Genomic DNA, 27,808 nt, shown 5'->3' with positions numbered 1-27,808 from the left:
TGGGATTCTCCACATGAAGAAGCTGCGTCTCTGGCTCCCGGAGTTTCTGTCCAAGGTGCTGAAATCTGCTGCTCCGGGGACGGCTCACGTGACTGCGCTTCCTCCCTCTGTGAGAACAGAACAGGATGCTGTGTGTGCGCGTGTGTAGGCTATGCACGGGGACACCTCAGTCCTGATGATGAGCGATTCGGGCTCACGAAGAAGGCTTCTCTGAGACGGCGTCGGGGGTTGTTGTAGTATGCTCACAGCGTGGAATTACTGCATTTGAATGCGTAACTTTGACTATACTGTATGTGCATCCTTTTCTTCTTCTTTTGTATTTCTTTCGCCGTTGCAGGCATTAGTGTGGCAACTGTGGATGGGCACACGGGAGTGGGCTGCTGCCCACCAAGTCTGACTGTGTTTCGGAGGTGCTGAGAAGAAGAACATGTAAGAGTCCGCAGGCATCCCCGCAGATCCTCTCGGATTCACAGCCAAAATGCAGAAAGGTTTGAGACTCAATGATGGCCACATCACCTATCTGGCTCTTTTGGCGAAGAAGGATGGGACGAGGCGAGGTTGCCTGAGTAAGAAAAGCTCAGACAACACAAAATGGCATTCAAAGTGGTTCGCTTTGTTGCAGAATATGCTATTTTATTTTGAGAACGACTCCAGCTCACGCCCCTCCGGACTGTACCTGTTGGAGGGATGTGTTTGTGACAGGGCACCGTCACCGAAACCATCTCTCTCAGCGAAGGAATGCTTAGAGAAGCAGGTAAGATATCGATCGCACGGGGAGCTCCCATAAGACAGACTGACACTGTTAATGTAAATCCGTCTCACTGAACGGACGCACTCATCAATGCTGCCTGTTGTGTTTCTCCTGATGGGAGAAACTTGCTTTCATCAATGTGGCTGTCAGTGAAAGCAACAATTACAAGAGGGGCTATTCTGTAAGCGCAGCAAAATCGCAAACGACACAGTTGCTGTTTTTATCCCAACATCTAGCCTATTTATTACGCAAACAATGTCCCAGAGATGTTCACTTGACGTTCGGTGTTACGCAATGGCGTCATTAACTGATTGATTGTCTTGATTCGGCCCTTAAATAGCCTCACAGCATGCCTCAAAGGTAACTCGTCAATAATAAAAAAAAAAATACTGTGGTTTAAAGTTGACAGGATAAATGCAATTGTCTGTGAAACCTTGCAAACACGGGAACTAGTTTACTTTTGTCTATTTCCTTGTATCATCCTAATATTTGTTGCAGCACATTTTTATTTTTTTTTATATAAGAGAATGTATTTTTAGACATCTCAAATGTTCAGGGATTGCAGCTCATATGTAGGGAGTAAACTTAAAACAGCCTCCAAACTTTGCAGGTTGCCATCTTGCGGAGGAGAGCTGCCCCTTCCCTGTCGTTTTGACGTATTGATTTAATTCCTTGTCTTGATATTAATAGCATCCTACCTTGGCAACTGCTCTCCCCGGTTCATAGCGGCTTGGTTCATTTGATAGTTCTCTCATTATCATGGGCTTGTTAACGACAGCCATCAATGAAACACAAATGATGTCCAATGTATGCTTTTGTTTCTCAGTACATCCCCCATTTGTTTTAATTCATGTGGCATTTAGTGCCATGGATTAACATGTGTGAGGGCTACACAGTTTCCTCAGTTTTTTTTGTTTGTTTTTTTAATGCCAGTGTGACAGGGTCAGAAATAATCTCAGTAAAAGCATGGAGAGAAACAGTTTTGAGGGGTTAGTAAGGCTGCTGCTCGAAGGAATAAACCTGGCATAAAAGCATTTAAGAGGCAGAAAAGTGGTCAAGCTGCTGTGAGCTATGACTGCAGTCACCTTCTGAAATCTGCTCTGCCAGCTGCAGTCTTTTTCTGCAGCAGAGCCCATAAAGAATTGAAGTCAAAAGTCAAAGTGATTAGTCATTTTATATTTTCAGTCCTCATAACCTTCTTTCATAAGGCAGTGTTTTCCACCAAAGCCATTAACATGTGTAATTTGGCAGTGTATGTATGTGTTTTCACAGTAGGAAAACCTGGACTTTAGGGCTCACAGACAGGTTACACTTTATATTCACACTATATACCATGCCTGTAAAACAAAACTGACACAACCAATAAAAAGCAACAAAGTTTAATTTTGTAAACTATCACACGCGACACATTTTCACTCCCATCGCGTAAAATACGGACGCTTGGTCAGGTGCCTTTGGCGTTGTTATTGACGCTAAAAGTCTCCTTTAGCATCGTATCTAAACACGCTTTATCTAAACGTGCTTGGTCGGGACTATTGGTGTCACTTTCAATGCAGTTACCTTAAGGAAAAGGTCATGGGTGGGCTTATAAAAAGGTACGTTTCCATGACAGGCGGGACAAAAACGGGACAGTTGGGTTAAGGAAAAGAAGAACGGGACAGTTGGGTTAAGGAAAAGAAGAACGGGACAGTTTGGTTTAGTAAAAGAAGAAAGCAACAGTTAGGTTTAGGAAACGTGACACGCAGGACACCAACCCCAGTCTCCTGGGTGAAAGTCCTGTGTTGTTTGACCCATCCACCTCCCCAACCAACCTCCCTATGCGGATTTTCGGGCTTTCATACTCCTCGCTACCATTGTCGGTCTTAATGCTACATCATCTTCAAGCACAGTGTAGCTGCTGCTCTCCCTGGTGCATTCTACACACATGCTGAAGGACGCTTTTTGCGTTGTATATGACGCTGACAGCCATTGCCCAAGCGTCCCTATTTTATGAGTTCAGTGTGAGAATGAGTTGTCACACACCATGTTTGTTTCATGGCATTGGAGTGTTTTGTCTTTCTTTGATAATCTTTTTTGTCCTTTTATGGATGCAACAGAGGACCCTGGCCACCCAGGAACTGGGGGCATTGTAGTTCATGACCAGGAACATACCCCTTAACCCCTAGGCCATCGTAGATTTGGAAAGACAAACAGACTAATATGGGTGCCGACATTATTCTGTTTCATAGGTGTTCAGAGCAGGTTTATTTTCCAAAACCTGTTTAAATTAACTTTCAGTGCAAGATTAAGGTACTCCTTAAAATCTGTCCAATTTTAGACAACTAGAACTTTGATTCTGTAGAAGAACATGTCAATGTACTGAGTGCTACAATACATCTTCAACTTCTACCTGGACATGACCAAAATCATATCAAACATTTCATATCTATCCTTACCTATGTTGATTGAACATGCACCATACGTTGGCAGTTCTCATTTAATAATAGCTAAAATATCTGTATTTTAAACATTGTATAATGATATTTGCATGAACAGAATTTGGATGCTATACTGTCAGACTAAACCTTTACCTTTACACAATCTTGAATCTGTTGGAATTATTGTGCTTCTTAGTAATGTCAATTTACCATCTTACTGTAGGTTGTCTGGTTAGGAACCCAATCATGAGTTATAATAGTTATATGTCTGAAGACTGTATGAATGACAAATAAAGGATAGACGCAGCATAAATTCATTATAAGTGACTATTGTGCGGTGGCTCCTGCAGGTTTTGTATGTCTGTTTTCATTAGCTGTACCTGGTGTCGCTGTCCATGGTACTGAACTCTGCTGTCACGTCATGTTCTTCAAACACTTGCTCTCTGCTCTTTGTTGGCAGAGCTGTCAGGATTAGTATCAGTGTCACCAAGAGGGCGCCATACAGATGTGCCAGCAGAAGCCTGACGATTCAGAACAAGTTTATTTTACCCTAGACATCTTTTTTTTCTGTAACAGAGTCAAATTTAGGTTTTTGGGATTACAGTCCTCAGCAGGAAAAAAAAAACCCACTGGTTGTTTGTCATTTTCCTAACAAGCAATATTTTGCAGCCATGTGGAATTTAACTACCAAGACATTTGTCTTTTTTACCAAGTATAGCCTAAAATTTAGAAGACCATACTGTCATATGGATTGTTTTGGAAGGCACTAAACGACCAACTTTGTAATTTAGTTATGAGAACTTCTTGGTCACTCTCATAGCATAAACTATTAAACTTAAAAACTGCTCACCGTCAAGCCTATTAACTTAAACCGTGTTAGGACAAGAGCTCTATACTAGGGATAAAAAATGGACTCAGTGACATCTATGATGACAGCTGTTTGTGCAGGCTGCTCCAGTGAATTTATTTCAACAGTGAATTAAATGAATTTGAAAGCCTTCAATTAGCATATCACAGTCTTCTGTTCAGCACGTGTCCCTTTACATAATATGTGTCAGAAATAAATTCTCTCAGTATGTGTTTTTTGTGTGGGGGTTTTAAGTTTTGTGCACGCATGTATAAAATTTGGATGTGTATTTTGCACAAATACGTGCTTTTCATGTGTAAGAGTGTGCAGTCAATCATGCCAGTGTACATGTCTGTATGTCTCCACACATCTGGACATCTTGCAGGACTCTGTGCATGGCTTGAAGTCTGTATTTGCCTCACTGTGTCCTCCTGCATACGCTGATGTCGATCTATAAAAGGTGAAATGAGGACAGAAAGAGTAATTAATGCTCCAGGTGTCTGAGGGGCATGCAGATTTCCTTTTCACTTTTCCCACTCTGGAAAAACAAATAATGACCCTCGAGTCAATGAACAGACTGCAGAGGTCTGAGATTTCTGACATAAACCTGTTACATATGCAGATTACAACAGATTCCTGTTGAGTGTGTCAGTGGTGTGTGTGCATGTATCCTATGTGTGTGTGTGTGTGTGTGTGTGTCAGAGCTGCAGGAGGAATGGCAGGGCAACTACTGGATCTTATCTGTCTGTGACAGGGAGAGGGACAATGCAGCGAATAGATGCCAAACCAACTGCCACCTTGCAGGGCTACAGTGCTTTTTATAGCCCTCATTCCTCAAGAAGGCAAAAGATCTTTCTCTCCCTCCCTCTCCGTCTGTCTCTCCATTCTCATTGTATTCTTTGGAGTGTTCTACTTTTTAAATGTTCTTATTCCCCATTTAGAAGGCGAGCTACGTTTAAGCCCACAGTTACTATGGCAACCCCTATTTGCATCTGAAAAAGTGCATTTGAAGGGGCCAACGAAATGTGCAACAACATGCCTCGGCATTGTGCTTCACTTAGCAAGTACAGCAAATATGGGCATATGAGAAATGTGAGGTGATGAGGGGTAGAGGAGGAGTGAAGTGGAAATGCTTGATATGGTTTTGCTTTAACAGTTTTATTTGTTCCACTTATATACTTGTCTATTGTTTTGGGTGATTTTATATAGATTTCTTTGAACCTTTTCATGAATGTATAGTATAATCTTTAAGTGTAAGTTATACAGCAAATTGTTTTATAAAACAGCATGACTATGGCCACTGTAAAGTAATCACAGTAATTCTCAACAATACGACTGAGTTTTGCCGGCAGGTAAACGGGGAACTGCGGGCGGGCACTGTTGCTGTTCATCTGCTTTGAAAATCGGCAAACCTTCCATTAAGTTACCAGCTAATGTTAGCACTAGCTTGCTAGCTTTGGTTGGCAAGGTGCCAGCAAAACACTGAACAAGACATTTTTAGGGGACCAAAATGTTCCAAAGTTTTATTTTCTAAAAAATATGGGACTAGACTAGGGATTAGAATTGTTTTTTACTGAGGTAGTAAATCAAGTGAGAATTAGGTTCCATTTCTTTTGTTTGAGCTAGTGTAGTCGCCCCCTGCTGGAAATTAGATAGAATGCAGGGTTGAGGCACTTCTGCATTGGCTTTACATTTCAGGCCCGGAAGTTGCCACTTGATATACATATGTATAATAGCAAAAAAGTTTAAAAGAAAAGAACACTCTTTGGAACAATAATTGGCAAAAAGGATCGGAACGTTTTTTTAGAGATAAAATTGGAAACCACTATTATCATAATGATTACATAAGTAAATGTGTTTAATCTTTTCTCTCTTCCAGGTGAAATTCAATAACTTTTTTTCATAGATTTTAAACAACAATATACTACGGGCTACGATGTCTCACTTAGTGGGAGATAATGTCTCTGTGGCAAAAAATGTGGTGACTTGGAGCTAAATACAGCTGCCTAAAAGGCTTGACATACCAGTTCACAGAAAGCAGGAGATGGGAAGCACATTATTGACAAAGGACCATTCTGCTGCTCATCAGGAAATAAGGAACATTACTCCCCTTCACAAATGATTTGCTCTTGGCATTTGGGAGGGATGAAAAATCCAATATATTGGATTTGTGTGGTTCTATTTACAATGCACAGTGTTATATAATTCAATGTGTTTCTACCACAAAAAGGCTGTACTATTATTGCAATGACCACCACTTTGTTGATTTGAGGATATTATCTGATAAGCCTATTAGAAAACAATTCCACATGCATTTGCCATAATTGCCATAACTGAACCTTTAAGGCTCACCGGAGATAATTGGTGAGGGAATAAAAACGGGTGAGGACGCAGAGGTGTTTGTCACTAAAGTGCAGCCAGTGGGACAACGCAAAACAAAACACGGCGTCAGTTGAGAGGCTTCCACCAATTCAGAGGTGAGTTGCCAGGTTACAGGCAGAATGCACAGAGGCTGTATAATGAATCTCTCAAGACTTTTCTCTTCGGGTCCCTCTCCTACTCATTCACACACGGGGACGCATGTGTTTATACATACAACTTTAATATCAACAAAATGCAGGTTTAAGAAAAAGGCAGTCAGCGATGACGAATCGTGCAAGGTTTTCCCTTCCATAGGTTTTTCCGCAGATCATCAAAGAAACATTGTACTGTACATATTGAAGGGTTTTAGTGAAAGATGTAAAACCCTTCAATATGTATTCTGATTGTCTCGTTATATGCTGAGCAAATCTTTGACTCTTTCTATCATGCCGATTTTCAGTACTACTTTACGGTCACGTTCAATCATGACAACCAAAAGGCTTTGGAGCTGCGCACGGAGGACGTCAAGGACTGTGATGAGTGGGTGGCTGCCATCATACAGGCCAGGTACTTCTCACACATGACCTCTCACCTACATACACACATTTAGCCGAGGATGTTCTGAGGATGAAGATTTTATTGAGAATGTGTGTGTGTGTGTGTGTGTGTGTGTGTGTGTGTGTGTGTGTGTGTGTGTGTGTGTGTGTGTGTGTATGTGTGTATCCTGTTATGTAGGAAATTGAAAGGGTTTTTAGAGCTTATCGAGTTGAAAAACTGTACCAACCCATAGATTAGCGTGTCATTTTTTAAATTTATTGAAATATCATCAAAACTGGAGATACAATGTTTTCCCTTAACAGCATCAAAATGGTTTTATCTGTTACGGTATACATATCTGCCCTGGATATATTAAAATCAGAAACCAATAGAGAAACATGTGTATTTTATGTTTTTTTGGTTTCATAATGGCTCCTCCTAGTTTTAATTCGACAGAATATCTGCTATTCGTCTACATAGATGGGGAGTTTATTTCGATACAGCCAATCAAATCGTGCATAAACCAGTGACACTGTGTCAGACAGCATCTACACAACACAAGAGCCACAGAACAACAGCCACATTAGTTTTCCTGCTGCAGTTTCCTTCTTATCTAACTTACAAACAAACATTCACCGTGGAAACCTGCACTGCTAATGTCAGTGTCAATGTCAGCTAGCTAATTAGCTAGTTTATGTGTAATATAAATGAGATTTTATGCATTTTAAATTATCCACAGACATTTTGTAAATATTCTGTAACTACATCAACTTATAAACACTGTACGTATTATTTCAATTCCTTCTTAATCAATGAATCATGTAAATTACAGTTGTTTTACATATGAACTTTAATTGTTGCATGCTAATTAGTCAACATCAATAAGCTGCATTTAGGCTCCAGTATTGGAAATTGGTCAACATATTTCCTTTTGTGTTGCCACCCCATGCTAGCGTGGGGTGTTAGCTTCAAAAGTCTCATTAAGATGACTAGGATGTTAAGGACTACAACCGAATGTAAACAACCACGATGTCCTTTCCTATATATTCTGCCAGGCTTCAGATTCTCACTCAAATCCCTGTAGGATCACAAATCTGAGAATAGAGTTCCAGAAGTTTGTAAATGCCCCCTTAAGATTCAGAGACAAATAAGGATCATGAAAGCCAAGTGACAATCACTGTAAATGTCAGCATGTAATACACAGCAGGGCAATGAAGATCTGTATTTGCAAATCATTATAGTGCTTTTATAAAGGTGCTTTTCTGACGTCCTATTCTAATGCTTTAAGTTTCTTTTTTACCACTTATTTATTTCAGCACATTCCACTTTAACGAGCTGTTTTGCGATCAAATTAAACTAAAACCCTTTTGTTCAACTGGGTAATGCTCAGCATTATTGCTCATGCAGAAGCAGCTTTTGCACATGGTTTGCTAAGCCCGTAAGTATTTGAAGAATTGGTTGTGTAAGTGCCTGTGCTCGGTGCGGACGTAAGGTCTGTGGTTCATACATATGCTGTTTAGAAGTCTGCTTTTGCTTTGATACGTCAATGGAGAGCCCATGAAACATACGTTAATGAGGTCCTTACAATGTCTCTGTGTGTGTCTGTACAGTTACAGGAACCTGGCTACAGAGCATGAGACCCTCATGCAGAAGTATCTTCATCTACTCCAAATAGTGGAGACGGAGAAAACGGTTGCCAAGCAACTTCGACAACAGATAGAGGATGGGGAAATCGAGATAGAGCGGCTAAAATCAGAGGTAACCTGTCTTGTAATTTCATGCTAGTAATACCTGTGAGTGTGTGTATTTTGTGTTACTGTATGCACACAGTGGAGAGACAGAGAGAGTAACGATGGAAGTGAAAGTAGTCAGGCACAGAGTATAAAGACAGAAAGGGCAATGGACAAAGGTCAAGACCCAGATTCCAAACCACAATTTTGTGAGTTCATGGCGAGCATCACAGCTTGCAGCACCCCCGGGATGTCCTTGTTAGAGGCTCTGCAATACTGTGGAGTGTTTTGTATCCTGATTATTCAGTCTAAACTAGATCAAATGCACCTCTCTTTAATGTGCTAATGGCTATCTCCAATTGAATTGAATGTTTTCAATATGCATGAATCAACTTCTATTGTACCTGATACCGCAGCCGGCACCACAGAATGATAATGAACTGTCTCACTTTTCATGGCTAAAACATGTAGGCCTAGTAGTAATGGCTTTTGGGTTGTTTTGTTCAATTTCAGTCCTTTATTACTGTATTTAAAAGCTGTTTTTCTCTGGTCTATTCCTATTCACATACTGTGTCAGTCTAATGGAGAGTAAATGAAACAGGGTTGAATAAAATAACTTTGATGTAGCTGGTACAGTGTGTTCATACATGAATTCTTTGAAACCAGTGAACGGACGGTAACAAAGTTGAACAAAAACCAAGTAAAGAAAATACTCTGAATAAAGCATTCATAATCATAATAAAAACACAAAGCGCGGTGAGAGAATATGATATGAACCAAGATTACGAGTAGGATTATAGATGCATACAGTGTGAGGTACTCGTCTCTGCCCACTCAGTCAATGCAATGTTTGATTTGTGTTGGATTTCAGATCGCTGGACTGCTCAAGGACAATGAAAAGATCCAGTCAAATCCAGAGGTACCTCCCAGTGAAGATGACACCGAGATTAAGAAGATCAAAAAGGTGAGATCTGACTGCTTTGGTGCTGTGCAGTTTTAAAGGAGAAAGCCGACTCTTCATTCTTTATCAAGAAAAAAAGCAAAGATGAAGACCAAGTAGGAAGGAGGAAGGGAAAGTTTGACCTGTTCCAGCAGGGATACATGTGGTTTATGAAACAACTACATCATCTCTGGGCACCTGCAGGTTTTATTTTTAACCTTAATTTATTCAGGGAAGCTCACACTCACATTTACAGCAGGGAGCTCCTCATCCACTACAACCACTAGCATGTTCTGTCTTCAGCTCTACTTAAGCAGCTGCCTGCTCCTTAATAGGGTTGGAGAGTTTGTAAAGTAGTTACTTTAACGCTACGGTAACAAACCTACATATTATTATCACCTGATTCTGAAGTTACCCTTTTGCTCTGCAGAGCGTTTTAGTATCTTTGAGCTCAGTGTTTTAGTTTTTGCCGGGCCACACCTTTTCTGTATTGGTTCACTCTCAATGCTCAACAACCATTATTTCCAGCTGCAGCAGGTAGCTGTACTCACACATTTGCAAAGAAAACTCCCGCACACTATCTAACTTGCAAACATTATTTAAAATTTAATAGTAGGCAGTACTATTAAGTTTCAGTACAAGACAATCTTCAGGCAAATGGTGTTACTCTCCGAAGCACCTGTCTGAATTTGTAGATTGTAGATTGCCTGTATTCACACACCCAATAACAAATAGATAGATAGATAGATAGATAGATAGATAGATAGATAGATAGATAGATAGATAGATAGATAGATAGATAGATAGATAGATAGATAGATAGATAGATAGATAGATAGATAAAGTTAGCAACTATCTGGTGGAACATTTACCAACTAAAGAAGGAGATACTGTTTTCAGGAGTTGGTGAGAACAGAGTGTAAAGGAGAATGAATTTTTCAGGTCAGCAGAAACACAACTCGTAAATGAATGTCTGCAGGATGTGTAAACAGGCAACTGTTTGCAAGCACGTTCTCCGTTGCAGCTGTATAAGGTAGTCATTGTGTCACTGTAGTGTTTACAGCTTGTTGTGCTGCCCCCAAGTGACCAAAAAAATCAATGAATGCATGTTAAAGTACAAACACCAGGAATTATTTTGCCGCTAACACACCTAAACCAGAACCAGCTTTAGCTTGTATTCATAGCAGTGACAGATATTGTCTTCAAGATATGGATCTGAGTCTGACTTGACTTAAGGTGTGCCTTCCTCTTCACTAAATCTTTACATTTACTACCAGGAAGGACTATGTACAGTGACAGGGTATTGCTATCTAATGATGCTTAATGTAAAATGCTAATTGTCTTAAACAGTTAATGAACTAAATACATAAATAAACTAAATGAAATACTAAAATGTTATGTGACTCTATTGGAATCCACTTTCCCAGATCACTTATTTTAAATGTAATACTGTACAGTATATTAACATATCATGGCTGTCCTAAAAGTAAGTATCTCCAAATGTTTACCAAAGGTGCAGAATAAGTTGGAGGACTAAATACTTATTTCTGTGTGTATAAGCACACACACACATACAAAAGGTACCTTAACTTTTGTGTGCTAACCTTTTTTTATCACAGGTCCAGAGTTTCCTAAGAGGTTGGATTTGCCGCAGGAAGTGGAAAACCATTATCCAGGACTACATCCGTTCACCCCACGCTGAAAGCATGAGGAAGAGGAACCAGGTGGTGTTTAGCATGCTGGAGGCCGAGGCTGAATACGTCCAGCAACTCCACATCTTGGTCAACAACTTCCTGCGACCGCTCCGCATGGCCGCCAGCTCCAAGAAGCCGCCCATTACTCACGATGATGTCAGCAGCATCTTCCTTAACAGGTGGCTGGTGGTGAGACTGGTAGTGATTGTGGTGTGACTTGGCGTAGTGGGAGCAACAGTTGTGAACAAGAGAGGGAGAACAATAGAGCAATAGCTGATGACCACCATTTTGCTTATTTGTTTTATCAGTGAGACCATCATGTTCCTCCATCAGATCTTCTACCAGGGCCTGAAGGCCCGGATAGCCAGCTGGCCGACACTGGTGCTGGGTAAGGGCACACAGTTCAACATAAAATCGCACATAAAAAACAAAGATATTGCAGACTTTTTGAGATATCTACCTGTGAGACTTCTGCAACCATATAACTAAATATATATATGGTGTATACTTATATACACCAGTATAATGGAGAATTGGCTTGTGGCACTCACGGCAGGCAAAAATCATATTTAAAAAAAACTGAACAGAAAGTCTTTTTCTTGAGAACAATGTTCTCAAAATTCACTTCACTTTTTGAATGTAGGTGTTTGCCGAAAGTTTTACAAATATAGAGCAACTGACTCTTTTTCATGGAGAATGATTAAAATAAAGTAGCCTATGTTTTTAGCTCTTCCTCATTTGCTGTTTGTGTCTCTATCTTTGTTAGATACAATCTTTTATGATTTAGGAAATGTACTTCATGAATGAAGTCAACAAAACATGTTGCATATATTCATGAAGATATCTCTTTACAGCGGACCTGTTTGACATCTTGCTGCCCATGCTGAACATCTACCAGGAGTTTGTGAGGAACCACCAGTACAGCCTGCAGATCCTGGCCCACTGCAAACAGAACCGAGACTTCGACAAGCTGCTGAAGCAGTATGAGGCCAAGCCCGACTGTGAGGAGAGGACACTGGAGACCTTTCTCACTTACCCCATGTTTCAGGTTAGAGTTCAGGGCTGCAGTATTATTACTCAGTCCTCACACCGTTTCATAAATTATTCTGTGGCACTTATTAAGCTTATAAAGTACACAGTTTTATGTGCATACACATATACCTTACTTCCTTTTGAAAGAATAATACAGCTCCACAGCTTAGTGCTCCAACAACCATGTGGTAAATATATTTATCATAGGCAGTATTGTACCTGAATTAACCAACCTTGGATTAGCTGTAGGTAAACAGCAAGATTTATGTTAGTATTATAAATCAATCCAGAGCCTTCCTACACATCTGATGCAACAACTGTGGCTTTTCACATTTTCACATTTCTGACTTTGAATTCTATAACAGTTATTCTGGCTTGGTCTAAACTGGACCAGTGATTTCTGAAAGATGGCATTTAAGTATAAACTGTTGATGTTTAATTGTGGCTCCCTCGTCAGGGCAACAGGTGTAACATTAAACGCCAAAGTGCATCAATGAATTATCTTTCCAACTTTTGGCTGTTATAAAGAAGTTAATAATTATAAGAATTGGACCACTGTGTTATGTCCCCATAGAAATCTTCAGTAATGAGATGACATGCAAACAGTTGTAGCACTTTTACATAACAATTTGGGTATTTTAAAGCTACATTATCAGCAGAACAATGCTGCTGAGAGTCATGTTTGAAGGTAAGATATAAAAGAGTATGTTGTGGTAATAAAGGAAATATAGTGTTTTATGGTGAAAGTGAACAAAAGTGTCTAGCTCTCTGGTAAACGAGATAAGCTTTCTGTCTTTCAGGCTTCACATTTCCAGTCCAATGCCATTAGAGTCAAGATGCTTGACGCTGCTTTCTAAAAAGCTTGACATCTTTTGTGTACATGTTAACACTAAAATGTTAAAGATACCAATTTCAATAAGTGTGTCAAACATCTTTCTCTTTTCTCTCTCAGATCCCTCGTTACATCCTGACGCTGCATGAGTTGCTGGCTCACACCCCCCATGAGCATGTAGAGAGAAACAGTTTAGACTACGCTAAGTCAAAACTGGAGGAACTTTCCAGGTAAATCTACTTTCAGCCAATCAATCAAAGCAATTGAAAATATATTGTACATTGTGCTACATTATATGTTACAACTCAAAGGAACTCAGTGTGTGTAAATTAATACAGAGATGTCGATCAGATTAATGTAGTGATTTTGTGGAGGGATACTCTTTTGTCAAGGAATTGAACATACAGCTTTAACTGTGAAGTACCTGAATTCATTCTGTCCTTTCAGAATCATGCACGATGAGGTGAGTGAGACGGAGAACATCAGGAAGAACCTAGCTATTGAGCGGATGATTGTGGAGGGTTGTGAAGTTCTGCTGGACACCAGTCAGACATTTGTTAGGCAAGGTAAGTAAGCACTTTCGTGACTTTACTTGTGTTACTCAGCCCAGCTCTGTCAAAGGTACTTTTAAACAAACCCACACCTCACATTTTTTGTATTTAACATTTGGTAGAAATAGAAAACCAGATGTTGTGGTTTAACAAGCCTGACATTTTGGAGGGATTTACTGACCATCCAGCAGCTAGCTTAGCCTATGTGACTGCACACAGCTTTCCAGAGGACCTCATATCAAAAGCACTTTTTGTATGTATGTCAGTAAGTTAACACATCACTGTTGATACCGCTGTAGTCTCCCATTGCCAGACCTTACTCCACAGTGCTGTAGTGCTGCAGTGGACATAGTTGTCACACTGACAAAAGTATGAATGTATTACAATTAAATAATTATTCTTCTACATACATTAAATAACCATACTCACACATCTCTTCTGCAGCCTTGTCTGTTCTGATGCGTCACATGTACTCTCACCAAGATGTTCGACACCTTCCTCTATCTCTGCAGACGTGAAAAAAATTATTACTGATGCACACATCATTAAATTATTCCAATAAATGGCTTTCGCAGGTTAAACACTAATTATGAGATCAAGGTTGAAGTCAAATTTAATGTGTGTGTGTGTGTGTGTGTGTGTGTGTGTGTGTGTGTGTGTGTGTGTGTGTGTGTGTGTGCGTGCGTGCGTGCCTGTGCGTGCATGGGTGATGCTGACACTCCACAGGTTCCCTGATCCAGATCCCGATGAGCGAGAAAGGAAAGATCACGAGAGGCCGACTGGGCTCTCTGTCTCTGAAGAAGGAAGGAGAGAGACAGTGTTTCCTCTTCTCCAAACATCTCATCATTTGTACCCGAGGCTCCGGTGGAAAACTTCACATCACTAAGGTACAGTAGGATTGTAATTAAGAGGACCTGATACAAAAAAATACAATAAATTGAGGTAAACTTTTCTTAAATTGTCCTGTAAAATTAATCAAACCTTTTCTAAACTGATAGAACTTATTTATATATATATATATATATATATATATATATATATATATATATATATATATATATATAATTATCAAGTATAATATGATATATACATAAGATAATAATCATCTAATTTATCTTCTTTTCTCCAAAAAGTATTTTAATATCTAATCAAATCATAACATTGACCCAGATTTTAGATGGCCCTGGTGGAGACATTAGCAAAGTCAACACCTTTTTCAGCAGCATTTGTTAAGATTTCCTTAAAAGCATACAGACGCCTCCACAGTCTACAAACTGTATGTGACCTTTTAACCCTGTTACAGAATGGAGTGGTCTCTCTCATTGACTGCACACTGATGGAGGAGCCAGAAGGGACAGATGATGAGTGTAAGCTACTTTAAATGTTTCTTAATATGTTTTTTTATTAAGTATGTACTGTATGTAGTAGTTGAAACATAAAGCTATGGAGTATTTCTGTTAATATAGCTCAATTCTCTGAATAATTGCAAATTTACCAAAGACAAACCGTATAACAGTCAGGGATCAAAATTGTAATTGTACCATTTTGTGCAGAGCATTTCCCTAATGTTACCCTGAGACCGAGCCCTTGCATCATTTCTACCTTTCATTCCCATAGAAACTGTTGTGTGGGGGATAGCAAAAAGTGAGCATTTACAATAATTCAGTTTAATAAACTGCAGATAAATAACATGTTACATTCCTTTTCTGATGAGTGAAGTTTTTTTTGAGCCCTTTGGGTGCAAAGACTGACAATTCTCCATAATAATCCTGTTTACATGACTATCCAGAGAGAGCTGTAGCTGTAGAATATTTCTTGATTCACCACCATCAAATTCAACCAAAACAATCACATTCATAATTGTTGACTGGTTTCACAGGATTCAATCAAGAAACCACAATGGATCATTGTGATTAATAGTGTTGTGCTTCCATGCCACTCTTTCTAAATTAGAGGCTGCAGATGGAAAACACATATCTGCTGCGGCCTTTAAATGATTTCAAGGATTTAATCTTCAGAAGGAGAATGCTTTCATTCAATGTAAAGGCAGGTTTTTGATACTCATAGATAGATTCTCATAGGATGGTGTTTTTATTAATTTTCAGGCTCTTTCAGACATTTGATGTTAAATAATTCCGAATGTACTGTATAAGTCAACATAAAAAAGAAAACAATTACTGAACTTAGCTAAAGTGTAATTTATTTTTCTTATTTTGTCATTTCTGTTGTTTTTTAAGTTCCTCTTTCTTCTTATGGTGTTTGCTCTCAGTATATATATATTTTTTCCTGTCATACTAAAATGAAGGTTGTTGAATTTGTGCCCTGCAGCCAAAGGGGAGAGGAGTGGGCAGGACACAGAGCATCTGGATTTTAAAGTGATGGTAGAGCCGAAAGACGTCCAGCCCTACACCATCATCCTGGTGGCTTCATCCCGACAGGAGAAGACAGCGTGGACAAGTGACATCAGCCAGGTACGTGTCCTTACCTGTGTGATAAGACAGCAGGAGTGTGAAATGCTGATTTGACTTAAGCATCATTAGATGAACTCCAACTAAAATTAGAGCTAAGACTGTACGCTGCAAAGGTATTACCAAGATTAGAATAGAACAACTCTTATGGCTATTAGGAGTTGAAACTTGTATCGTCCACATTTTTGTGAACTCACTCACCCCCTTGCTTTGTTATACTCACAGAGACCCTTTTCTCTGTCTGCTTGCCTTACAGTGCATAGACAACATCCGCTGCAATGGTCTGATGATGAACGCTTTTGAGGAAAACAGTAAAGTCTCCGTGCCACAGATGATTAAGTGAGAGTCTGCTACCGCGCAGAAATGCATACATTATACATGCCCAAACAGAGATTAGCATTACATAAATACATGACAAATACATTAAAATGCCCAAATTCACACATTTGTACATGTCAATGACATAACATAATTCCTATGCGCTGACCCTAACCATCACTGCATGCCTTAACCTAATGTAACCCTTAGCCTTTAAACAGCCATTCAAAGTGAAAACCAGACATGTGTATAATTTTAAAAGATCTCCTCACTTTCAAGGTCTCACACACACACACACACACACACACACACACACACACACACACACACACTGATAATTTCATAGGTTTTAAAGTGTTTTTTTTCCCCAGTGGGGATATACCCAACCCATAGCAATGTTAATGCTCTCCCCAATGACCCACATGTGACTAAAAATGTGTACTAACTGGAGGTGGGCTGCATAAGTACTGGGAGCTAAATCCCTGTGAGTTGCATTTCTAACCTCAGTTAAACCCGAACGCAGATCGGACACCAGCTTGTACTGCGATGATGTCGATATCCGCTTCAGCAAGATGATGAACTCCTGCAAGGTGCTGCAGATCCGCTATGCCAGCGTGGAGCGTTTGTTGGAGAGGCTGACCGACTTGCGCTTCCTCTCCATCGACTTCCTGAACACCTTCCTCCACTCCTACCGCGTCTTCACTAGCGCTGACGTAGTGCTGGACAAGCTCATTACCATCTACAAGAAGCCCATCAGTGCCATCCCTGCACGGTGAGTGATCCCCTGAGTGAGGCAATTCCAAGAGGTTTAATTAGGGATTTTATGAGCTCACTGGTATGAAATTGTCCCCACTGCCATATTTTAGTTGCAGGTTAATAGAGAAAGTTTAAAGATGTCACCTTTCTGTTGTGAATCCAACATTTTATGTCTTGTTTTGCTTACTCTGTGTGTACACATTGTCTTATTTGTTTGGTCATTTATTATGCCAAGATGACATTTCTTCACATCATATTTACATTATAGTCGGTATGCTTAGTTTTGATTCCATGTCTATGGATCGTGGGAACGTCGTAAGCTCTAGTTCATAAAAAAAAAAAAAAAAAAACTTTAACTTTGATGTACCAGTTGCAAACACTGCTACAAAGACACTGCTAGATCTCATTAGTCCAATCCATGTAGCTAGTAGTCGTATATCCTTGACGTTCCACTTCAGGGATTGCTCCGTTTCCGCCGGAAAATCACTCATTTAGGTCGGATATCCGTTGCCTTGGGCTTCCTTTGTCTTGGCATTTTAAACTCTGGTCAATTTGTGAGGACTATGGTTAACCTTTTCTCAGATATCTGCGAGGTAAATCCAGACAGCTAGCTAGACTATCTGTCCAATCTGAGTTTTCTGTTGCATTACTAAAACAACTTTTAAACGTACACACGTTCCACCAAAACAAGTTCCTTCCAAGCCTTTTTTGCAGCGGCACCACGGCTTTTCTCCGGTGCTTAGCACCGCCAAAGACGTTTGTGATTTGTGATTGGTTTAAAGAAATGCCAATAAACCAGAGCACATTTTCCTCCCATCCACAAATGCTATGTGGAGTAGCCAGACTCTCCTCTAGCACGCTTTGGAGGAGAATCCGGCAAAGCGAGACTATGTAGCTAGTGACACCTGAAAAAGGAACAAAGTTTTACATTTCCACATCATTTTGTCCTGAGGGTGCAGCAACAGTGCTGTAATGGTACAGTGAAAAGGTGGGACTTCCCCCGGTGTCTGGATTTGTGTTTGCTCTCACATGGGCTGTCTGTAAGCAGCCCATCATGCTATCATACCCTGTCCAGGTGAGAAGGGACTAGAGGAGAGGCAGTGAGAGGTCACACCAACACATCCACTCCTCTGTCTTCTGTCCACCATCACAGTTAATTGAGTCCTGCATCCACCCACCTCTACCTAACCCCTCCTCTTTTTTCTCATTCCTCTCTTTTACCCTTTTCCATTCTCTCACTTTTCTTTTTCTTTCCACCAGTCTGACCATTCCTCTCTCCGCTGCGCTGTCACCATGGCAACCCTTCACTCTGCTGCAGGACCCCACCCTCTCCCTCTCTCCTCAACTTCTCTCTCCCTCCCTGCCTACCTCCCTCCTCGACTTCTCACTCCCTCTCTCTCTCACTTTCTCCCATCATCTGCAGCAGCTGTACGGTATTAAAAATTGATGGTGGTGTTTTGCACCCAGACCCTGCTCTCCTCTCCTCCTCTCTCCTTCCCTCTTTTTGTCTTACTCCTCTCTCTTTTCCTGCTTAATTATCTCTTCTCATTTTTCCTCTTTCACACTTTACTTGTGTTGTTTTTTGACTCTCCACTTTGCTTTTCGAGCTTTGACTTTCTCATTTTCTTTTCGACTCCCCCTTATCCTCCTTTCCTCTATACTCCCAGCCTCCCCATTCCCATCTTTACCATTCTCATCTCCTTTCTTTTGCTGTTTTGCAAATTTAGGAGAGGAGACACAACATGGCAGCAGCTAACACCATACAGGGCTGGAGGCTTCCCATTCGCCCACTCTCAGTCAGTAGCCCTATGGTGGAATCCATATCCACTATGTTGCTCCTCTCTCGCCCCCTCCCTCTCAGTCTCACTGTTGCCCCTGCTTTTTTTTGCACTGCACCTCTGTCTCTTTCTCACACTTTTCCTCTCTCTCACTCTCTCTCTCTGACTCCCCTTTTCTCTCTGTTTCTCTCTCCCCATGTCTCTGTGGGCCTCCCCTGGGCTGGTTGCTGTTGGCAGCACCCGTGCCTCCCACACTGTCACTTGACATGCTATTTATAGGCCTTCAGAGGGGGTGGCTCTCAGTGCAAGGAGGATGCTGTCTTAAACAATGTAGCTTAAATAAAAGAGGCAGGAGCTCCCGAAGAGCCCTATGGTTAATGTGGTCCCTCTCTGCTTCTGTGTACAGATACCAAGTGCACCATGCACTCCCATTATCACTATTTCTCTCCTATCCTCTCTTTTCTATTCAGGTCACCGGAAACAACTACTCAAAATCCCCAAAGTGTTTTTTTTAGGTGTGAGAAATGCTCTTCTTAATGTCTATCCTTCTGTCTTCTTCTCCTCTCTTTCATTCTCTTTTTTCCTGCAGTTCTTTGGAGCTTTTCTTTGCCAGCAGCCAGAGCAACAAACTCCTCTACGGCGAGCCACCCACGTCGCCGCGTGTCAGCCGCAAGTTCTCTTCCCCTCCTCCTCTCTCCATCACCAAGACATCCTCGCCCAACCGCCGTCGCAAGCTTTCGCTCAACATCCCCATCATCACAGGGGGCAAAGCCCTGGACCTGGCTGCACTCAGCTGTTCTCCCAATGGCTATGCAAGCATGCACTCCACCATGTCACCCTTCAGTAAGACCACCCTCGACATCAACAAGCTCTATGTGTCTAGCACCGTGGCCAGCAAAATCCCCGATGAGGGAGAGACCAAAGCGGAAGGCAAAGCTGAGGAGTCTGTCCTCAACAAGCAAGGTCAGAATCACTGTCCAAGGGATTTTGCTCAGTTTTAATGAGGTTCACTTGTAGTGTGGTAGGATTTTTACAAGCCCACTGTGATGCTCGTGTCTTTTATGTATCCTCTATTCATACTAGAGCAACTTTTACCGTCTATCCCATTAAGTTTAAAAAGTGGTACAGATGTATGTTTTGCATATGTAAGAGGTCTAAAAGAAAATATAATCAGCTTATTTAAACAGTATCCTTTGAGTTTGAACAGCAAAAGAACAGCAGTACATGTGTTCTTATGGTTTTTTTTATACTTAAAATCCAATTTAAATGTTTTAATAACAATGGTATGAAATGAAACTGAAACTGAAACTGAAACTGAAAGAATTTAGAATTTAGCTCATTTTTTGTCTGCCCCAGTCTCACCATTCCTAGCTACCCCCAAGCCCAACCCAACAGTTATCCCCATACATTTATTCTTCTTCTTCTTTGCTGCCTTTTTTCTCTTGAAAGTGAAAAACCTTTTTTGTCCAGATCTGTGTGTCAGAGAGGAATGCGATGGGGAGCCAAGTCAGAGTGACGAAGCAGAAGCAGAAATGTCTCCTCCCAAATCACCATCAACACCCAAGAACGTCAAGTCCAAAAACTCTGGTGCAGTATGACTTTGTCTCTCCGCCATTGTGTTGTGACCTAGTGTTCTGTTTAAGCGGCTCTATGTCTGAGACACTTTTAGAACATCTTGTGATCTACTTTTGAATCCCATCCCACCAGTTAAAAAACAAAGTAGTTGGCAAGAATGTAAGAGCTGGCAAACTACAGTAACTTAGCGCTCTGTGCTAGTGACATAGAGTGCTTGCAGTGGAGGTTCTTGGCAAATTAGAATATGAAAAAATCAAATCAATAATAACAGATCATGTCAATATCAAGAACAATTAGTAACACGAAACACATTTAACAGGCCTGATTTTATTATTATCTATGAGCACTTCAATAAATCATTCCAACTGGCAGATTGCTGAGGATTTAAAAACCACATTATATAAAATGAGCAGTTAAACTGAAATTAAATTTAAAAAGAGCAATTGTCCAGTGGAACTGCACTGAAAAGACCTGAAGCAGAAGTAACACCAGTTGGCTTTTTATACAGGTTACTGTTCAAGAGCCAGCAGTGGCGGTGTAGTAGTGACTACACAGAGGTATCAAGCTTAAATCCATAGTTCAACTTATTCACTTTCTTGCAGAGAGTTAGATGAGAAGATACCAGTCTCATGTCAGCAAATATATGTAAATAAGAAGCTACCTGCTGTTTAGCTTTGCTTAGCATAAAGACTGGAAGCAAGGGGAAATTGCTAGCCTGGCTCTGTCCACAATCAACAAACATCCACCTACTGTACCAGCACCTTAAAAGATTACAAATTAACCATAACCCCCAGTAAATCCACAACATGTTGTTAATAAGTGATCAGATTTTGCTACACAATCTTTGTGTTAAGCTAAGCATAAGGTTGTGAGTTTCAGATCCATTTTGACCATCCAGCAGAGTCAGATTGTGCGTGACAGGTGTAAAGAGGTTGAGATTAGAAGAGTAATTCTCTCATAGAGTTAAATAAACCCTGCTGCAGTGGACTGTAGCAAACTTTTTTTTTTTTTGAAAATGACAAACATAACTATAGCCAAATAAGGTCTTGATAAAAACCACCCACATCCTCCTGGCCCTCCCCGTACCGCACAGAGAGGGGGCATCCACCCCGTAGGTAGTCAGGCACAATTCATCCCCAGTGTGTTCTCTTCCCACGGTGCTGGATACAAGGGAAGCCAGTGCCTTGTGTGAGTAGGTGGAAGGAAACCTTGTACCTTAGCAACGATGTGCATGTTCTTCCAAACCGCCCCCGGCTGAACAGAGGAAGGCAGAGAGGAAGGGAGGGAGTGAAGGAGGGAGGCAGAGGCAGACACAGTGGAGTGTACACCGTCACTGCCACGAGCTGCAGGACACACTGTGCTGGGTCTGTTTTAGCTCTCTGTTGCCCTCCACTGGTCAACAAAGTTGTTTAAATATACACATACTGTACAGTATTTATCCACAGCACTTCACATAAGGAATCAAATCACCTTTAATCACCTAACTGAAGAGCCTCCCTTAATTTTCCATTTCAGCGATATCCTGTCAGAGGCTCGGAAATGTTTACTGTAAGGCAGGGGTCTTTAACGTTTTTTAGGCCAAGGACCCCGTAGCTGAAAGTGAGACGTAGTAGGGACCCCCTAACACATTGTATAAAATTGAGTTGCATATTAACCTGGGCCTACAATAACGTGCAGGGTGGCCTAAAACCACTATACATACCTGTTATGGTGTATACAATACTAAGCTATTAAAAGAATAATTATTGACATAATCATACATCATGTTTTAATGTTAAACATTCACAAACATATGCACAGTGAATCCTTCAGGCTATCTTACCTATAGGCAATGTTGTGTAAATTAAAAAAAAAATCATACTGTAAATAGGAACATTTATTATTGCTAATAATATGTTGGACTCATGTTTTGGTATATTTTCAGACATATTTTATTTTTGGAAAAAAAATCTTTTTTAAATGATTAAACAATAACTTGGTGCCCCCCTGCAGTAACTCTGAGGACCCCCTAAGGGTCCTGGACCCCCTGTTGAAAATCTATGCTGTAAGGGTTGTAATATTGGTGTTTTGTTTCCCTTCCTGTAGAGTTTTCCCTGTTTTCCTTCAACAACGGCATGGTGGTGTCATCTTGCCGGGAGCTGGACAATAACCGCAGTGCCCTTTCTGCCGCCTCGGCCTTCGCCATTGCCACTGCTGGTGCCAATGAAGGCACGCCAACCAAGGAAAAGTACCGTCGTATGTCGCTCGCCAGCACAGGTCAGTCACATGAGGGGATGCTACTTCTGTTGACCAATACAGAGGCTTGTTGAGGACTATTATGGAATGAACAGTAGCTCAAATCTAGTTTAATCACTACAAAAAAACTCCTTGATTATGACTTTGTATTTCTGGTTGGATTATTTTGCAATAGTGACATAAAGCATAAAGCAGTTGTATGCCTCATTACCACAAGGTGGCCTCCTTTATTTCATTGATTTAACTAGGCTGCATGTGGCAAAACTAATGAAAAGTGATCAACTGTAAACTACTTGTTTTTTCAGTGCCTCAAGTTTCCTTTATGTCAGGTTACTGTAATATGTTGGCGTTATCCACACCACATCCCTAATGCTGTTAGTTTTTGTACTTGTACTGTTATAGCTAGAAACATTGCACAGCAAGAGTAAAGTCTGGGGGAATGGGATACAAATATGACTCTGGCAACGGCATTTATATTTACATACATACATCATTTGTTATTAAAACTGTTATTTAAATAGTCAGATAAACAGTTTTCTTCTATATCTGGAAGCAAAATAACAAAATGTAAAGGAAATAACCAGTATGCAGGTAAAGGAAATGGTGACATCACACAGCTGATTGCTTTGTGGTGTGGGAACTTAGTTGGCTGTCACTTTGTTCCAGGTTTTCCTACAGACCAGAGGAATGGGGACAAAGAGTTTGTTATCAGGAGAGCTGCCACAAACAGAGTTCTGAATGTGCTGCGTCACTGGGTCTCCAAACACTCGCAGGTAAAGTTCACCTTCCCTTCTATCGTTTTCTTTTTCTTCTTTGTTTCAATATATCTTTTGTATGCATTTGCAGAAGAAAAACAACACTTTCAACCAAACTCTGCTGTTGTTTCTGTGTATGTCCTCAGGACTTTGAGTTGAACACAGAGCTGAAGATGCGGGTAATTGGCTTCCTGGAGGAGGTGATGCATGACCCAGAGCTCCTGACACAGGAAAGAAAGGCAGCTGCCAACATCATCAGGTTGGGTTTCTGTTATCAACGCTTCATCACACATACAGTCATATGTGACACATCTGTTTGTCAGTTTCCTGTAGAGAAAAGAGTATTTCTGATGCCAACTGAAGTCATGGTAATAAAAACCGCAAGTGGAGATACGGTAGATCACAGTTCCTGGCCTAAATCTGTCCCTGGTGGACCTACACAGAATGTACATGGACACTGACAGTGGACCTACATAAACTATAGAAATCTTTCCTCTTTTCTTCTGTGTAGCAGTTTCTGAATATCCATTTAGTGTTTTCTCTTCCTCCGGGAGAGACAGAACAGGCTTTTACAATGGTACAGCATGGCAAAACTAGAGTGAAACGCCAGTATGGTGTGCGATCCAACCAACCTGTCAGCATGCCCTATTGATACCAAACATTATCAACCAGAGGAGCTGAAGCCAAAAGTGCCTGTAACCAAAACTGAACATAAGGAGTAATCAATACCCAAGTTGGGCACTTTTGGACAGGTCAAATCTATTTATGTCTACTCAGGTAATGACAATTGTGGACAAAACTGTCAAATAATGACACCTTTCTCTTTTTGCATGTAGGACTCTCACTCAGGAGGACCCTGGGGACAACCAGGTCACGCTGGAAGAGATTACGCAGATGGTGAGAGAAAGCTTACAAAAGCCCTTTCAGTATAAAATAAACCCTCTTACTTCTTGAAATGATTTTTGCTTTAGTTGTGATAATGATTTTCACTGCATGTGTCTTTGTGTCAGGCCATGGAGGACTCTAAGACTGAGCCGTTTGAGAGCCACTCTGCCCTGGAGATAGCTGAGCAACTAACACTGCTCGACCACCTGGTCTTCAAAGTCATCCCATACGAGTGAGTACACACACATACATGTGTACGCGCATGCACACACAAAACGCACAAACACAGGCACTTGGTCTATACGATAAAAATGATCTAAGTGCATTTTGGTGTGTTTTTCCATCGTTGATTATTTGAAAAAAATATTTTTTTCTGCAGGGAGTTCTTTGGTCAAGGCTGGATGAAGAATGACAAGAATGAGAGAACTCCCTACATTATGAAAACAACCAAGCATTTCAACGATGTATGTGTTTAGTCTGGTATTGTGATTAAAAAGATAAATGTGTATTATAGATAGATAGATAGATAGATAGATAGATAGATAGATAGATAGATAGATAGATAGATAGATAGATAGATAGATAGATAGATAGATATAGAATGTATCTATCTATCTACGTATTTTTCTCTTTTTTTGTCAGATCAGCAACAGAATCGCCACAGAGATCCTGCAGTGGGACGATGTCAACCTGCGAGTGGGGGTGATTGAGAAATGGGTGGCAGTGGCTGACATCTGTCGCTGCCTCCACAACTACAACGCCATGCTGGAAATCACATCCTCTCTCAACCGCAGCTCCGTCTTCCGCCTCAAGAAGACCTGGCTTAAAGTCTCCAAGCAGGTATCAGACATTTCTGACATTTTCTTCCAACGGTGAAGTTAACTGGGTGCAACACTTTCAGGTTGTAGCTTAATTGTTCAAGTAATCACAATCAAGTTCAGCTGGCCCTAAGGGAATAGTTTGAGGAGTTTGATACCACTCTAATGTTTGTACACTACCAAATACAGTATAATGCTTTCTGGCAGTAACTTCTTGGAGTTTTGTTGCCACTGTGAGGTTGCCAAGCAACCAGCGGAGACTCCCAGATATCGCTCCAGCACACAACTCCCCATAAAATTCCAACTTGTCGTTTTTAAAGGTGCACTAGGAATTCCTGCGTGGTTTCAGCACGACTTCATTTTTGTCTCAAATCGTGCCCCCTGAATATACTGTGAAAATGCCCGATCTCGGGAGACAACACAGGGGTCGTAAACGTCAAACAAACACTAGAGGCACAGGATAGGCACCAAAATACAACAAACCACTCCAGCCAATCACCAACAAGATGGTTGGGGTAGGGGGTGGGTGTTAGTGACAGTAAAGGCCATTTTATAGTCGTGCGTAAAATCGACGGCGTAGCCCCGCAGACCCCAGCAGACCCCTCTGCGTCTACGCCGGAACCTAGTAAAAATAGTGAAAATAGTATCGATCTACTCAATTCCCCAAATGGCAAACTATACTTTAGCTTTTTTCCTCTAGCCATAGTGAGTAATTCAAACTTTAATTTTTTTTTCAAATAACTTAAATTTTTTTCAAATAACTTTAAAAAATTTAAACAGGGAATTTTGTAAATGAAACAAAATGAAGGGAAGACAACTTCCTCTTAGAGAGCCTCATATTTGTAATTTTGAATAGAATTGTCCTCAGTTCATAAAACTTTAATAAAGATTGAGAAGATTTCCATTACATTTTTGCCTGCTGGTAATAACAGTTTTGCTTTTCCATCTTCTAGACAAAGACTGTGATCGACAAGTTACAGAAGCTGGTGTCATCAGAGGGGCGATTCAAAAACCTGAGAGAAGCTCTGAAGAAGTAAGTATTTAGAGCGTTTCACTTTCCTGTGCTCACACATTGTGGTGGAGAAGTTTTATATATTCCTCTTTACGTTTGCGTACTATAACTCTATATCTGTCATGTGTCTCGTCCTCAGCTGTGACCCTCCCTGTGTTCCCTACCTGGGAATGTACCTGACTGACCTGGCCTTCATCGAGGAGGGAACACCCAACTACACCGAGGATAACCTGGTCAACTTCTCCAAGATGAGAATGGTAGGACACCAGTGTACTGAAGTACACACAATAACATGCACTTTTACATTGCTTCTGTCTTATAGTGTTTTAATTTCATTTGTCTTCAGATATCTCACATTATAAGAGAAATACGGCAATTTCAGCAAACGGCTTACAAGATTGATTATCAACCAAAGGTGAGGTTATCTTTTTGTCGGTATTGTTGTATTACTTTACTTTACTATTTTAGCAAAATCATTTTAGTCTTCCTATTGATATGTCTGTATTGTTCCATAAAAGGTATTTGACTTAACAATACTCAACATTTTCCAATTAAATTGTAAAAATAAACAGATTTATTGTATATTTTTCTATTTAACAAGAATAAAGTGGTGGCATGTAGGAGGCAATGTTTAAATGTATGATCCACAAACTACTGGGAATAATGTGTATCTTTGATTGCTAGTCCGTGATTGCCTGTGACGATCTGACAATGATAAAGACAACATTAATTGTATATTTGCTTAATGGGAGTTGTTTCTTTTTGAGTATACAGCTTACATTTCAGTTTGTTTCAGATATATATGGCATCTTGGGACACTCATTTTGAGTTTTGTCTATGTTCACTATTGCTATAGGTTGCAAAGTACTTGCTGGACAGCAGTTCAGCCCTGGATGAGGAGAGCCTTTACGACGCATCTCTAAGAATCGAGCCCAAAACTTCATCATGAAGAGGATCTCTCTCTCTCTCTCTCTCTCTCTCTCTCTCTCTCTCTCTCTCTCTCTCTCTCTCTATCAAACCTCATATTGATCAAGTTTCAAGTTATTTATTGCATTATTTCCAGAGAAGCAGTTGTTGGCAATGAAAATCTTGGATCTCAGGCTCCGTCCAACAATGCTCATTAAATATATATAAAAAGAGGGGTGACCTCTAGCGGCCCGGGTTCGAATCCGACCTAAGGCCCTTTGCTGCGTGTCATCCCCCATCTCTCTCCCACCTTTCCTGTCTATACACTGTCACTATCTAATAAAAAGGGAAAAGCCCCCCAAAAAAAAAAAATATATATAAATATATATAAAAAGAAAATCACCCAAGTACAAATTGGCAATCTAAGACATAAAATACTGCATACATCATAGGGATAAAATATAACGTATATAAAATAAAATAATATAAATTTGTAGTAGACAGTAATTGCAACATGAATAAACTAAACCATGATCTAGTAAATATGTATGCATAATGAGAAATAATGAATATATATATATATATATATATATATATATATATATATATA

At 40.4% G+C, this 27,808-nt stretch overlaps 1 protein-coding gene across 3 annotated transcripts; it reads left to right on the top strand.

Moving 5' to 3' along the window:
- Window positions 1-27,500, top strand: LOC120556151 (ras-specific guanine nucleotide-releasing factor 1-like). Of its 3 annotated transcripts, XM_039795561.1 has the most exons (27): window positions 1-754; window positions 6,837-6,943; window positions 8,524-8,671; window positions 9,515-9,607; window positions 11,203-11,456; window positions 11,586-11,665; window positions 12,132-12,325; window positions 13,262-13,371; window positions 13,589-13,707; window positions 14,419-14,579; window positions 14,996-15,059; window positions 16,021-16,163; window positions 16,417-16,499; window positions 17,002-17,250; window positions 19,602-19,975; window positions 20,483-20,599; window positions 22,673-22,843; window positions 23,489-23,595; window positions 23,724-23,836; window positions 24,414-24,474; window positions 24,588-24,694; window positions 24,842-24,926; window positions 25,105-25,302; window positions 26,234-26,313; window positions 26,432-26,549; window positions 26,639-26,707; window positions 27,149-27,500. In XM_039795561.1, exons 1-27 carry the CDS (start codon window positions 479-481, stop codon window positions 27,239-27,241), a joined length of 3,774 nt encoding a protein of 1,257 aa, XP_039651495.1. In that variant the 5' UTR covers window positions 1-478; the 3' UTR covers window positions 27,242-27,500. The 3 variants fall into 3 exon arrangements, with proteins under 3 accessions (XP_039651495.1, XP_039651497.1, XP_039651496.1); XM_039795563.1 differs by lacking the exons at window positions 1-754; window positions 6,837-6,943 and adding an exon at window positions 8,297-8,351 and having other exon boundaries at window positions 27,149-27,498; XM_039795562.1 differs by lacking the exons at window positions 1-754; window positions 6,837-6,943 and adding an exon at window positions 8,356-8,405 and having other exon boundaries at window positions 27,149-27,497.
- The last annotated feature ends 308 nt before the right edge of the window (window positions 27,501-27,808 follow it).

This window comes from Perca fluviatilis, chromosome 3 (assembly GCF_010015445.1).
Source record: "Perca fluviatilis chromosome 3, GENO_Pfluv_1.0, whole genome shotgun sequence".
NCBI lineage: Eukaryota > Metazoa > Chordata > Actinopteri > Perciformes > Percidae > Perca > Perca fluviatilis.
Note: the sequence above shows the minus strand (reverse complement) of the source record. Positions and strands in the feature narration are given on the sequence as shown.

What these genes read in the sequence shown, in the direction of transcription:
- LOC120556151 (XM_039795561.1), top strand. Translation starts at nt 479, where the DNA reads ATGCAGAAAGGTTTGAGACTCAATGATGGCCACATCACCTATCTGGCT. An exon ending in TCACTTACCCCATGTTTCAG is followed by an intron (nt 12,326 to 13,261) that starts GTTAGAGTTCAG and finishes TTTCTCTCTCAG; the next exon opens with ATCCCTCGTTACATCCTGAC. An exon ending in ACTTCTCCAAGATGAGAATG is followed by an intron (nt 26,550 to 26,638) that starts GTAGGACACCAG and finishes ATTTGTCTTCAG; the next exon opens with ATATCTCACATTATAAGAGA.